This window comes from Pituophis catenifer, unplaced genomic scaffold (genome assembly GCF_029215685.1).
Source record: "Pituophis catenifer annectens isolate HBS135680 unplaced genomic scaffold, rPitCat1.0.hap2 SCAF_5, whole genome shotgun sequence".
NCBI lineage: Eukaryota > Metazoa > Chordata > Lepidosauria > Squamata > Colubridae > Pituophis > Pituophis catenifer.
The window spans coordinates 65783830-65796095 of record NW_027256885.1 but is presented as its reverse complement, the minus strand read 5'-3'; the positions used below and the strand labels follow the sequence as shown (position 1 = coordinate 65796095).

The window sequence follows — 12266 nt, the reverse complement described above, 5'->3', positions numbered from 1 at the left end:
CAACTCCCAGTAAAGACGCGGAAGCAGGCATTTTCCAAAGTTCTCTTTACTAGCAAAAGGTAAACTGGCACATCTGGGAAATCCCGAATCTGAAAAACCCGGGCATTCCTTCAATAATACAAAGCTCCCAAAACCAACCCCTTTCTCCCCTTTCGGTCACATGCTCCAATCACCATCTGTTTCGCCTCGGCCCAGCCCCTGACCACTCCTCCTCCAGATGCTAGACCGCCCTGACCTTGACCGATAGGAAAAATGCTATTATGTCTACTAACTCCCCTCTCCTAAATCCCACCTCCTACTTTCCCACACATGAGGTGGCAGAAGCTTCCGGCCTAATATGGCTTCCAAGGCTGACAGGCGTCCCCCCCCCTGCAGAAAGAACCACATCCTGAAAAATAAAACAGACAAAACACAAAAGAAGGGGTTAACGCTTAGCACCAATCCCTTTAACCCCCCCCTCCCCCCCAGGAGGACCTTTCGGTTTGTCAGGAAATTTGTCATGAAACTGTTTCACAAGCGCATCAGCCTTCACGTCCCAACTCTTAACCCAAGTAGCTTCAGTCAAAGGGTAGCCTTTCCAGTGCACCAAATATTGTAATCAGCCCCTGTAAAGTCTAGAGTCCAAGATTTTCTTCACCTCATAATGAGTCTCCCCTTGTATTACTAAAGGAAGGGGCGGAGCAACTGGCAAAGGTCTGAGGGTGGATTCTCTGACCGGTTTCAATAAGCTGCTGTGGAAAACGGGGTGTATTTTCCCTAATATGCAAGGGAGCTTAAGTTGGACAGTCACTGGGTTAACAACTTTCACTATAGGAAAGGGACCTATGAATTTGGGTCCAAACTTCTTACTGGGCACTCTCAATCTTAGGTACTTGGTTGACAAATACACCTTATCCCCTATTCGGAAAGGTGGTTGGAGACCCCGATGTTTGTCGGCTTGAGCCTTATATTTTTCCGCTGACTCCGCTAAAGCTTTTTTTTGTATTCTCCCAACTCTTTTTCAACGAGGTCATCCAGTCTGTTAAGCACATGGAAGTAGGTGGCTCTCTAGGCAATTCAGGCATGGGCACAAAATCCATGCCTGTAGTTATTTGAAAAGGAGTCAACCCAGTACTGCTGTGTACTGCATTATTATAAGCAACTTCTGTGAATGGTAGCAAGTCCATCCAGTTCTCCTGTTGATAATTCACATAACACCTAATGTACTGCTCCACCATCGAGTTCAATTTTTCAGCCGATCCGTTAGTCGACGGGTGAAAAGCCGAGCTAAGCCCCTGGGACGACCCAATGGATCATAGAAATTCCCTCCAGAACTTAGTGGTAAACTGGACCCCGTGGTCGGATATTCTTCTTGGGACTCCATGTAGCCTGTAGATGTGTTTCACAAACAGCTTTGCCAGTTTTTTAGCTGAGGGTAGTCCGCTGCAGGCAATGAAGTGGGCTTGCTTGGAGAATAAATCAATGACCGTCCAAATGACTCGGTTGCCCCCACTGTCAGGGAGCTCAACTATGAAGTCCATCGCAATCTCCTCCCAGGGCTTGGTGGGTTCGGCCACAGTCTGGAGAAGGCCAGGGGGCTTCCCTGGTCGGTATTTCATGGTGGCACAGGTGGCACAGCTCCTCACATAGTCTTCCACTTCAGTTTTCATTTTTGGCCACCAGAATTGCCTCCTAGTCAAATGGAGGGTTTTTAAATACCCAAAGTGGCCCCCCAGGCGAGAATCATGACTTCTCTTCAGTACCAAGAGCCGTAGGCTGTGGGGTACGTAAAATTTATTTATTTATTTATTTATTTATTTATTTATTTATTTATTTATTTATTTATTTATTTGTTTGTTTGTTTGTTTGTTTGTTCAACTTGTATGCCGCCTTTCTCCGAAGACTCAAGGCGGCTTACAATGCATTTAAAAACCATATATAAAAACATTAAAAATTAAAACATTAATAACAATTAAAACCCATTCACACCATTCATGGCCGGATCTCGCCAGATCGCAACAGCGAGATCAACGGCTCCAGGCCTGCCAGAAAAGCCAGATCTTCACCGCTTTTCGGAAGGCCAATAGGGTGGGGATGGTCCGGATCTCAGGAGGTAACTGGTTCCAGAGAGCTGAGGCAGCCACAGAGACCAACTGTAGTCTCCGAACACTTTTCAAGGGTAGCCCCATGTAGAGCGCGTTGCAATAATCTAACCGTGAGGTGACAAGGGCATGAGTGACTGTGAGGAGAGCCTCCTGATCCAAGTAGGGTCGCAATTGGTGCACCAGGTGAACCTGTGCAAAGGTCCCTGTGCAAAGTTTATTCCCCTTCCACGCCAACCCGTCCCTTAGGGTGAGGTCCGCCTGGTGCTCTTTGAACCAGGAATCATTAGAAAGTGCCGCTTTTAGCTCTGCTGTCAACTTGTCTTCGGGGAGGTTGGAACCCTGGTGCGTTTGCGCTCTGGTGCGGGCTTGGGCAGCTGGCTGAGACTCTGAAATCATGGCGTGAACTATCTCTTCCCGTTGGCTGTCAAATTGGGGTTTGCGGGAGAGAGCATCAGCCAGAAGGTTCTTACCCCCCCCCCCGGATATATTTCAGGTTAAAGTTAAAGCGTTTGAAATATTGAGCCCAACGAACCTGCTTTGGAGAAAGCTTCCTCAGGGTTTTCAGTGCTTCGAGGTTCTTGTGGTCAGTCCAAACCTCAAAAGGCTCCTCCACCCCCTCCAGGAAATGTCTCCAGGACAAGAGAGCCCATCGCACCGCAAACGCCTCTTTTTCCCATACCACCCATCTGCGCTCAGTGTCAGTTAACTTCCTTGATACATAAGCACACAACATTAGATTGTTACAGGGGTCCCTTTGTAGTAGAACAGCCGCCACCACCACATCACTTGCATCAGCCTGAACCACAAAGGGCTTATTCGGGTCAGGATGCTGTAGGATTGGCTCCACCGCAAATAGGCGTTTTAACCGTTCAAAAGATTTTTGGCAGTCCATTGTCCAAGCTAAAGGCTGGCTAGGTTATTGCAATACCTAATACAATTGAAAGGGTACCCTTTGTCTGACGCCACCTGGGTAAAAAGCTGGAACATCAAAGCAGATAGACTGATTAAACAATTCCATGATAAATACCCGGATAAGCCAAAGGGTCCCCCTGGGGGGTGTTAAATGTGGATAACTCCCCCAAATGTTATTTTCTTTACAGGACATGTGTCTCTTCTGAGGGGGAGGGGCATCTGTCATGCCTGGAAGCCATATTACCTGTGTGCCTTGAGGATCCAGGCCACAATCATACTGTGGGAAGTTGGGAGGGGGGATTGCATGAGTGAAGTAGAGATAGCCATAACAAACTTCTCTAAGAGAAGTTCAAGGCCATGGTGTCCGGCAGCTGTGAAAAGAAGAAATTGGAGGATGTCTTCTGTTTGGGAAAGAACTGATTGGAGCTGTGTGGATATGTGGGAGATGTGGGCAAGATCTTGAATGTTCTTGTAGGTGAGGAAAACCTGGAAGCTTTCAGATTCGAGTTTTCCCAGATGTGCCAATATGACATCCCTAATAAAAGTTAGCTTTGAGGAACTTCAAGCCTCGGAGTTTGATTTCATTGGGGGTGTTACTTGGAACCCTGACACGCTCGATATTCGGTAGCCTAGGTAATCTAGGGATGTTTTATGGAATTCACATTTTGACAGTTTTGTGTGGAGCTTTGGGACCAGGAGTTTTTTCAGCACTTGCAGCACTAGCTTTACATGCTCCTTGAGGGTCTCGCTGAATATGAGAATGTCATCTAGGTAAACTAGGACTCCTTTGTATAGGTGCTCATGTAGCACCTCATTTATCAGATGTGTTAAGGATATTGTTGTGTTAACAACCAGCAGAGCATAGAGCACATGGAAACGGTGCTGAGAGCATCAATGAATAAAATACATATAAACTGGTTTATCAAAGTTTTTACTTTGTAGTGAAAAAAAAAACAATCTCATAGTCTTTAATCAATCCAAGTCTTAGCCAGTCATAATCAGTCCAGAGATACAAAATTCTTCTTACCAGTTTGTAGTAAAAGGATCAAACAGGAATGATATAAATAGTTCTTAAAAACAGAATAAATAAACCATGATCACATTAGACCATGTAAGAGATCAAGTAGAAATTACAAAACAGCAGTAGGTAATAAATAGTAGCAAGTTCACGCTGATAACAGGTCACGATGGTGGCATGTCCACAATGACTACATTCAAGCTCTCCTTAAATACAGTTACTACAGAGCTTATCCAATCAGGATACAATGACTCAGCATTACAATGACTCAGCAGTACTTCTTAAAGTCATAGAATACATATTCATCATGTTAGCTTATATATTGCCTGGACAACCTGTTAGGCATGCACCATATCCTAACAAGCTGCATGAAAACTGCGGGGGGCCCTTGCAGGCCAAATGGCATGACTTTGAATTGGAAGCTGCCAAGCAGACAGTTAAAGGCGGTCTTCCATTCGTCTCCTTCTTTGATCCGTATGCGGTAATAGGCTTCTCTTAAGTCTAGCTTGGTGAACACCTTGCCTTTGGCTAAGTGACTTAGCATGTCCTTCATGAGGGGGAGGGGGTAGGTGTTCTCCACACACACAGCATTAATTCCGCTGCTCCCCTCGGTGGAGCCTGGAGGGGTTTCTCTGGCTGGAGTTCCCTCATTCACAGTTGGAAGGAGAGGAACCTCAACAGCCTGTTTGGCTATTTTCCCTTTATCCGGTGTCTTATGCGGGGTCCTTCTTGCCCAGGGTGCAGAAGAAGTTCAGACTTGAGGGATTGGGGCAGGGGCCAGGCATTCGGATGCCCTGTGCCCGTGCTGGCCACACCGGTAGCATTTGATCGTCCCAGATCATGCGGGTTGCGGCACGTCTGATACCTTAGCTGGGGTTCAGTAGCCCAGGGGTCTTCTTGCTGGTTTTTCTGCAGTCGGTTTCCTATGGGGGTGGATTTCCAGGTCCATGGCCACTGCCGTGTTGTACCAGGATTGTATACGCTCTGGAACTCCCCTGATGCTGCAAGCTTGTCTGAGGTCTGGGTCCAGGGCCTCTTTGAACTGGTAAACAAGGAGGCGCTCAGGCCACTCCTCAGCTTTCTGGCCAGCCTTCGGAACTCCCACACTAATTCTTTGGGAATTAGTTGGCCCGCTTGCTTCAAGGCTTTGATCTGGGCTTCAGCTTCTACTCGGTGGGCCGTGTCTCGAGCCAACCTTGGAGCAGTTGGACAAACTCGTCCGTATCTTCTAGCTCCGGGGCTCTCTCATCATGTGGCTCAGCTATCCACTCCACCACTTCTCCTTTATTCATGCCATCTGCAATCACCAAAATCAGGTCTTGATCGGTCTGATATTGGTCCCCATAGCGATCAATGTGGGACCAGACCTGATTGAGGAAGTAGGCCAGCTTTCGTGGGGTCCCGTTGAATGTCACTCTAAATCGTGGAGGAGGAGTGGCTGGCAGGACCGGCTGCTGGGCCAGCGCAGGCTGCTGAGCCGGCACTGGCGGCTGGACCAGTACCGGCAGTGGGATTGGCACTGGTTGCGGGACTGGTGTGGGCTGCGGCTGCAGGACTGGAGCTGGTGTCCATTAGTATTGCACCCATCCGTTGCCAGGGTAGAAGGCCCAGCCAGGGGGGATCTGGTTAACTGGGGCAACATGACCGGTTGCTGAGGTGGTGTGCTGGATCACAACACTCCGAACTGTGGTCCTAGTAGCACCAGACTGGATTGGCTTAGCGGGCCTTGCTGCGGCACCATTCCAATTCCAGCAAGGGCTGTCACTCCAGTAGACAGGGCCCGACATGTGAGGCTATGGTGCAATCTGCTTTGTGCTGAGTGAAAGGAGGTCGATGCTCCACTCGGTGCCACTGTGGCCCCCTGGCCCAGAAAGGTGAACGTGGGCTGAGCTAGGGTCCATCCGGGTAGGCCAATACTATGAGGTTATGCGATGCTGCCCATGCTGAGTTGGCCGAACTGCTCCAGTAGGCCTGCCAGCGACTGGCTGTGTGACAGCGATAGGAAGCCCCATTCTCAGGAATCGCTGAGATTAGCCGGTCCCAATGCTGTCCATTCAAGGGCTTGGGTTTGCTGCACTCGGCTCACTCCCATATGTGGATCCCGCAGCGTTGCTCCGGTCAATGCTTCCTGGGGCAGCATGGCTCCTGCAGCTTTGCCCCACAGAGAAGGGTCTGGTTGAGCAGCTTAGCAGGGCGGTGGCTCTTTGGGCTGGGCACCCTATTGGTGTTCCACTTGGGTGGCTTCCACTGCCTTCACCACAGTTTCGGAAGGGGAATAGAGGGTCTCGATGTGGACCATCGAACCAGCTCCCTCTTTCCCCTCCGTGGTCGCTTTGCCTTTCTCCATTTTCCCTGAGTCTTCACACCGCCCGATGTTGGGTCGGCGTTAGGGGCTCAGGACCCCAGACAGCACCCCGAGGTGCTGTTTTAAAGAGGATTCGGGTTTATTTATTTATTATTTATTATTCAAATTTCTATACCGCCCTTCTCCTTTCGGACTCAGGGCGGTGAACAGCCAAAATAAAACATTTATACATAAAGTGCGATTAAAAATAGATTTAAAATAATTAAATTTGGCCCATAGTTTAAAATTTATCAATTTAAAATCCATATCAAAATTTAAAATCAACCATAAAATCATAAAATCAAGAGAGACCGGCTAACTGAAAGAGATGAGTTTTTAGGGCCCGACGAAAAGTCCGGAGGTCGGAGATCACTCGTATCTCTGGGGGTAGATTGTTCCAAAGGGTAGGTTAATGTCATGGTTCCAAGTAACACCCCCAATGAAAGAAGACTCCGAGGCTAGAAGTTCCTCAAAGTTCCATTTTATTAGAGATGTCATATTGGCACATCTGGGAAAACCCAAATCTGAAAGCTTCCAGGTTTTTCCCACCCAAAAGAAAGTTCAAGTCCCTGCCCCAGCACCTACATGTCCATCACATGGTCCAATCAATGCACCTTCCCAACTGGAGGTGCCTCCCAATCATACCACTCCAGTTTCAGGGCAGGATGTCCTTGACTCTCAAAGAAAATAATGTTATTATGGCTAGATATCTCTCCACTCCATACAAACCCCCCTCCCAGTTTCCCACAGCACTAAATGTGGCAGCCCTGAAGTTCCAATGTAAAAGATGGCTTCCAGGACTGACAACTTTAAGATTAGCAAGACCTGGTGCTAGCTCCCATGCATAACAGGATTTGTGTGTAGTAACCATATAACAGTGCTGAGGACAGTGGAAGAAACCAATATGAAAGTCATCCTGCAGAGGGACTGGAGAAAAGACAGTATGATTATGTTCAATAGGAACCTCACAGGTCTGGTATAAATGCTCCAAGGAAATGCAACAAAAAGATAAACTGTGGCATGTAGGTATTAATGCTGACTGCTGCTATTTACTGTAAAAAGGAAACAACCTTTCAACTATTTTAGTTTATTAAAGAATATACAGTATATGGCCACCTAATTTGTGCATCTTCAATATAAGCATAAACTGGTATATATCTTGGTGCCTATTGATTCTTTCAGTCACAGGGACTTTTTCCAATTTTTATAAATAGTCACATGACTTTCTAACATATTCACAACAGAATAGGTGGGAACATACTTGTGTTTTTTGCTTGCTTCTCACAAGGTAAGTGTAAGGAAGTAACTAAACCATAGAAAGAAAGGAGGGCACAGAGCCAATTCTTCGTGGACATTTCAGATCCTATAACCGTGTTGGTGAACCTATGGCATGCATGCCGGAAGTGGCATGCAGAGCCATTTCTCCAGGTACGTGGAGCCGTCGCCCATTGCTCTTCTGGGTTCCGGTGTGCCGGCCAGCTGGGTTTCATGCGCACTGGCAGGCCGGAAACCAGAAGAGCAGCCACCCATTGCGCATGCACGCTCCAGGAAGATGATCTTCCTGTTTCCAGAGTGCGCATAAACACCAGCCAACTGCCAACTACTGCGGAGAGGGGATCCTGGCGGTCGCTCCAAGGGGAGAAGAGCAAGGTAAGCCAGGGCTTCCCTCCTTCCCTGACCATGCGGGCTTCTTGCGTGGCCCCAGGCGGTCTGGACCAGCAGCCGGTGAAGGTGGGGTGGTGGTCTGCCTGTGCAGATGACCCCGTGGCCTGGTCTCCTCCCCGCTGAGAGCCACCATTCCCTGGCTGATGGCCGCTCTCCCGGCTGCTTGCTTCGAAATAGCTGAGCCGTTCCCTTGGAAGCAGGTGCCCCCGGGACTCATGATTGGCGGCCTCCACATGGAGCTTTCGGCCACCTCTCCCCAGAGCCCTGAGGCATAGCAGCCACCTGCTCCTCCCTCTCTGCCTCTCGCTCTCCCTCAGCCCCGCACCAAAGTTTCGGAAGCATCAGGGAAAGTTTGTGTGCTGCACTCAGGGCAGGAAAGCAAGCCGCCGCTGTCGCCAGCATCATGGCGAGCAGGCCAGCCAGGTCGGAAGATGCCGCCTGACCAGCTCCCTGCTCCTCCAGCAGCTCGCTTCTTCCCTGGAGAAGGGACGGCGGTGTACAGCGGACATGCTCTCGGCCCCAACAGGGAAGCTCTGAACATGTGGCTTGCTTGGGCTCCTCCCTGCCAGGAGCCGCAGGCTGCAGGGGGAAGTGCAAGAGCGACCAGCCGGCTCAGGCGCACAGGGCAGCATTTGCTGGCTGGGCGGCTGGTTGCCCCGCCCACTGCTCCTTCCCCGGCGTTGGCTAGGCCGGCGGCACAGCAGCGGGCATAGCGGGGGTCAGGTGATAGGCCCAACCGCAGGCAGCACAGTGGTGGGGGTCGGGTGGGGGTGCTGCGCCGAGCCAGGGAACGATGGCTCCCAGTGGGGAAGGAGCCCAGGCAAGCCACGCGTTCAGAGCTTCCCCAGCAGTGCTCTCGGCCCCATCTCGGCAGTGTCATGCATTGGCCGGGGAATGGCTGTCTTGCCAGGGAATGGGCCGGTACCTAGTTGTCCTCTAGTAAGAGGTATGCCGGCCCTCTTGGAAAAAGGGGGGGCATGTTCGGGGGGTACACATGTGCAGTGCGGGGCACATGCACAGGGGGAGCATGGGGGGGTGTTGTGCGTGCATGCGCAAATGGGGGTGCGCATTGCATTATGGGTGCTGGGCTCAGACTTTTGACATGCAATGCCAAAAAGGTTCGCCATCACTGTCCTATAAGAAGGAAGGGATCAGGGTGATATTTTAGTAGACCACCCCTTTATATGGCATAAGTTGTCAATGTTTATGATTTTCATAATTACTAAAATCGAAGGGGCTCCTATTTTTCCCCCCTCTCCTAATACAAGAATGTGTGAGCCCTACTTTCAGTTGAAGCCCCATGAGGATGCACTGTAAAGAGACTTTTCCTTTGGTCTTTATTAATTAGCAGTAACCTGTAAAAGATGAACCCATGGCTTATAGCTGGGAACAGAATGGTAAAAGTACTGCCCTGAATGACACAGGAGACTTTGAAAAGGGAGGATAGGATAGGATAGGATAGGATAGGATAGGATAGGATAGGATAGGATAGGATAGGATAGGATAGGATAGGATAGGATAGGATAGGATAGGATAGGATAGGATAGGATAGGATAGGATAGAATTTTTTATTGGCCAAGTGTGATTGGACACACAAGGAATTTGTCTTGGTGCATATGCTCTCAGTGTACATAAAAGAAAAGATATGTTCATCAAGAATCATAAGGTACAACACTTAATGATAGTCATAGGGTACAAATAAGCAATCAGGAAACAATATAAATCGTAAGGATACAAGCAACAAAGTTACAGTCATACAGTCATAAGTGGAAGGAGATGGGTGATGGGAACGATGAGAAGATTAATAGTAGTGCAGATTTAGTAAATAGTTTGACAGTGTTGAGGGAATTATTTGTTTAGCAGAGTGATGGTGTTCGGGGAAAAAACTCTTCTTGTGTCTAGTTGTTCTGGTGTGCAGTGCTCTTTAGCGTCATTTTGAGGATAGCAGTTGAAAACAGTTTATGTTCAGGATGTGAGGGGTCTGTAAATATTTTCACAGCCCTCTTTTTGACTCGTGCAGTATACAGATCCTCAATGGAAGGCAGGTTGGTAGCAATGGTTTTTTCTGCAGTTCTAATTATCCTCTGAAGTCTGTGTCTGTCTTGTTGGGTTATGTGGTTTAACAAACATTGAATCCACATCCTAAACAAAATTGGTTTCTTGGACCACCCAGAAGTTTGAGAGTCGCCCCAGGATACCAGGAGAAAGCACAATACCAGGTGGTAGGGATCTAGCAGGGCCTCTGGCACTTGCCATCAGCAGATCCAGCAGTGGTTGCCAAAACTCATTCACTAGCTACGAAAAGAAAGAAAAACTTCAAGAGACATTTGGTCCTGACTCCACAGATGAACAGGCATCTTCTTATTTATATACCCTGTAGGCAACCCCCAGCACCCTCAAATCATACCACAGAAAGTCAAGAGCAAATGGCCACTATTGTTGATATTCTTTTTAGTTCTCTGGGCTTTAAATGGTGGGATTGAGAGCAAAAGCCTCCATGAAATAAACTGATCCCATTCCTATCCTTAAAATCCCCAAAAGCCAAGTGAAAGATGTTATCACACCTCTCCCCCCCCAAAGTAGTTTGGGAGGCTGCATTGTGACCGTTAATCTGAAGTAGCTACACACTACTTCAAGCATGTCTCCTCCTGTGTAAATCGGCAATGGACAACAGATAGAGCAGTACATTTAACCAATAGATGGATAAATTCCAAATGTACTTTAGGGAGGGGGTCATTGGAAGGGTGACAAACTGCTCTTTTCTAGATAGAGATCAGACACATTTGAGATACAGTGCACTCACCTCATTAGCTAGGCATTGTAAAGAGGGATTAGGCCTACAGAGCAATACTGCTTCCACATCAGGCCCAAGCTGAAAGGACAGGAAATGGGAACAGGGAAAAATTAGAAATACGGACTTATACAGCCTCACTTCCTCCTCAAATCTGTAACCTGCTCATCGTGGGACTGCCTTGGGGAAGGTAAACAGGCAGATTGCAGGAAGTGTGCAGAAAGAATGTGTACAAACTACACCAGCAGCATGGCTTCTGTGGTTGCAAGCTGCCACCACTGTTGCACATTCTTAGGGAATGTGCAGATGAGTTGGCTTGTGTTCTCACAGATATTTTCAATCTTTTATTACAGCAAGTAGTGGTCCCATTATGTTTTAAGATGGCCATTATTTTGCCAGTGCCAAAAACGTCTACAGTTGCGGGTCTCAATCATTACCATCCAGTTGCACTTACTATCAGTTATATATTGATGGTCGTGCTCATTTGGTTCTATGAGGAAGTTATTTGGTCAATACAGCTTCAGGTTCAAAAGGTTGTTTTTATTATTTACAAATATATACATGCATACAATAATGAACAGGGTGTCCTGTTACATTTTTACCCTAACTGTATGACTCAGATGTTGAGAGGAGAGAGAAGTTCATGTGTTGTCTCGCTGAGAGATAGATGAGAGAGAGAGAAAAAAAGGGGAAGATATCCAAGTGGTTTCTAGGTAAGAGTCCAATAAGAGAGTTCATTGGCTGATATAGTCACATGTGATGTCTGTAAAGACTTAACCCCTTCTAGTCTCTGGTGCATCATATGCAGGCTGTCAGCGTCCCAGCACTGACATATATAAGGAGAGGAGAAGCTTGAACTTTTGCCTACTTAATCCCTTTGAAGATTCTGTCTCCTCGGAGATGGGAGGAGGGGGACATTCCTGTGATCTGACGGAGGAGGGATGAGGAAAGTGGCTTGGAAGATAGCCAATGAGACGCAGAGAATTGGGGATCGGAAAGGGAGGGATTGGGGGGCAAAGGTCAGTACTGACTGCGCAAGAGCCAGGGACAGATCACTATGCTCAATAAAGAGAAAATTTCCTTAAAGATCAGCAGTTTGGAAATTCCTTTATTTTGAGATAGCATCGAAACCTGACAGACGGTCAGTACTCACAACTTTCCAAGCCAAACTGGCAAACCTCCAACCCTCCAGCTCCCTGCCAGATGTTTGGACGGAGTGGTGCCAGGGTTCCGAAGCCATGGCAGAAAGCCAACTCTCTACCGAAAACTTACTTCAAGTAGCTGCGAACCAGCCCCCCCTCCCTACTCCAGCCAGCTTGGATGTAACGGGGCCTCAACTCCCCCCCCCTCTTCCAGCAAAGCTGCAAAACCCCCCCTTCCTCCACCACTGCCGCAGAATTACCAAGGTCAGACGATCGTGCTCCAAGCCAAGAGAAGAAAAGATGATGAACC

General features: G+C 48.2%; 1 protein-coding gene across 1 annotated transcript; it reads right to left on the bottom strand.

Annotated features, from left to right (window-relative positions):
• Nucleotides 1–5180: 5180 nt before the first annotated feature.
• FUZ (fuzzy planar cell polarity protein) lies at nucleotides 5181–12054 on the bottom strand. The gene is given in 10 exon segments (XM_070944779.1): nucleotides 5181–5430; nucleotides 7164–7208; nucleotides 7210–7285; nucleotides 7620–7721; nucleotides 9308–9378; nucleotides 10212–10318; nucleotides 10827–10913; nucleotides 10975–11032; nucleotides 11034–11104; nucleotides 11968–12054. Coding segments are annotated over 10 exon segments (954 nt in total).
• Nucleotides 12055–12266: the final 212 nt, after the last annotated feature.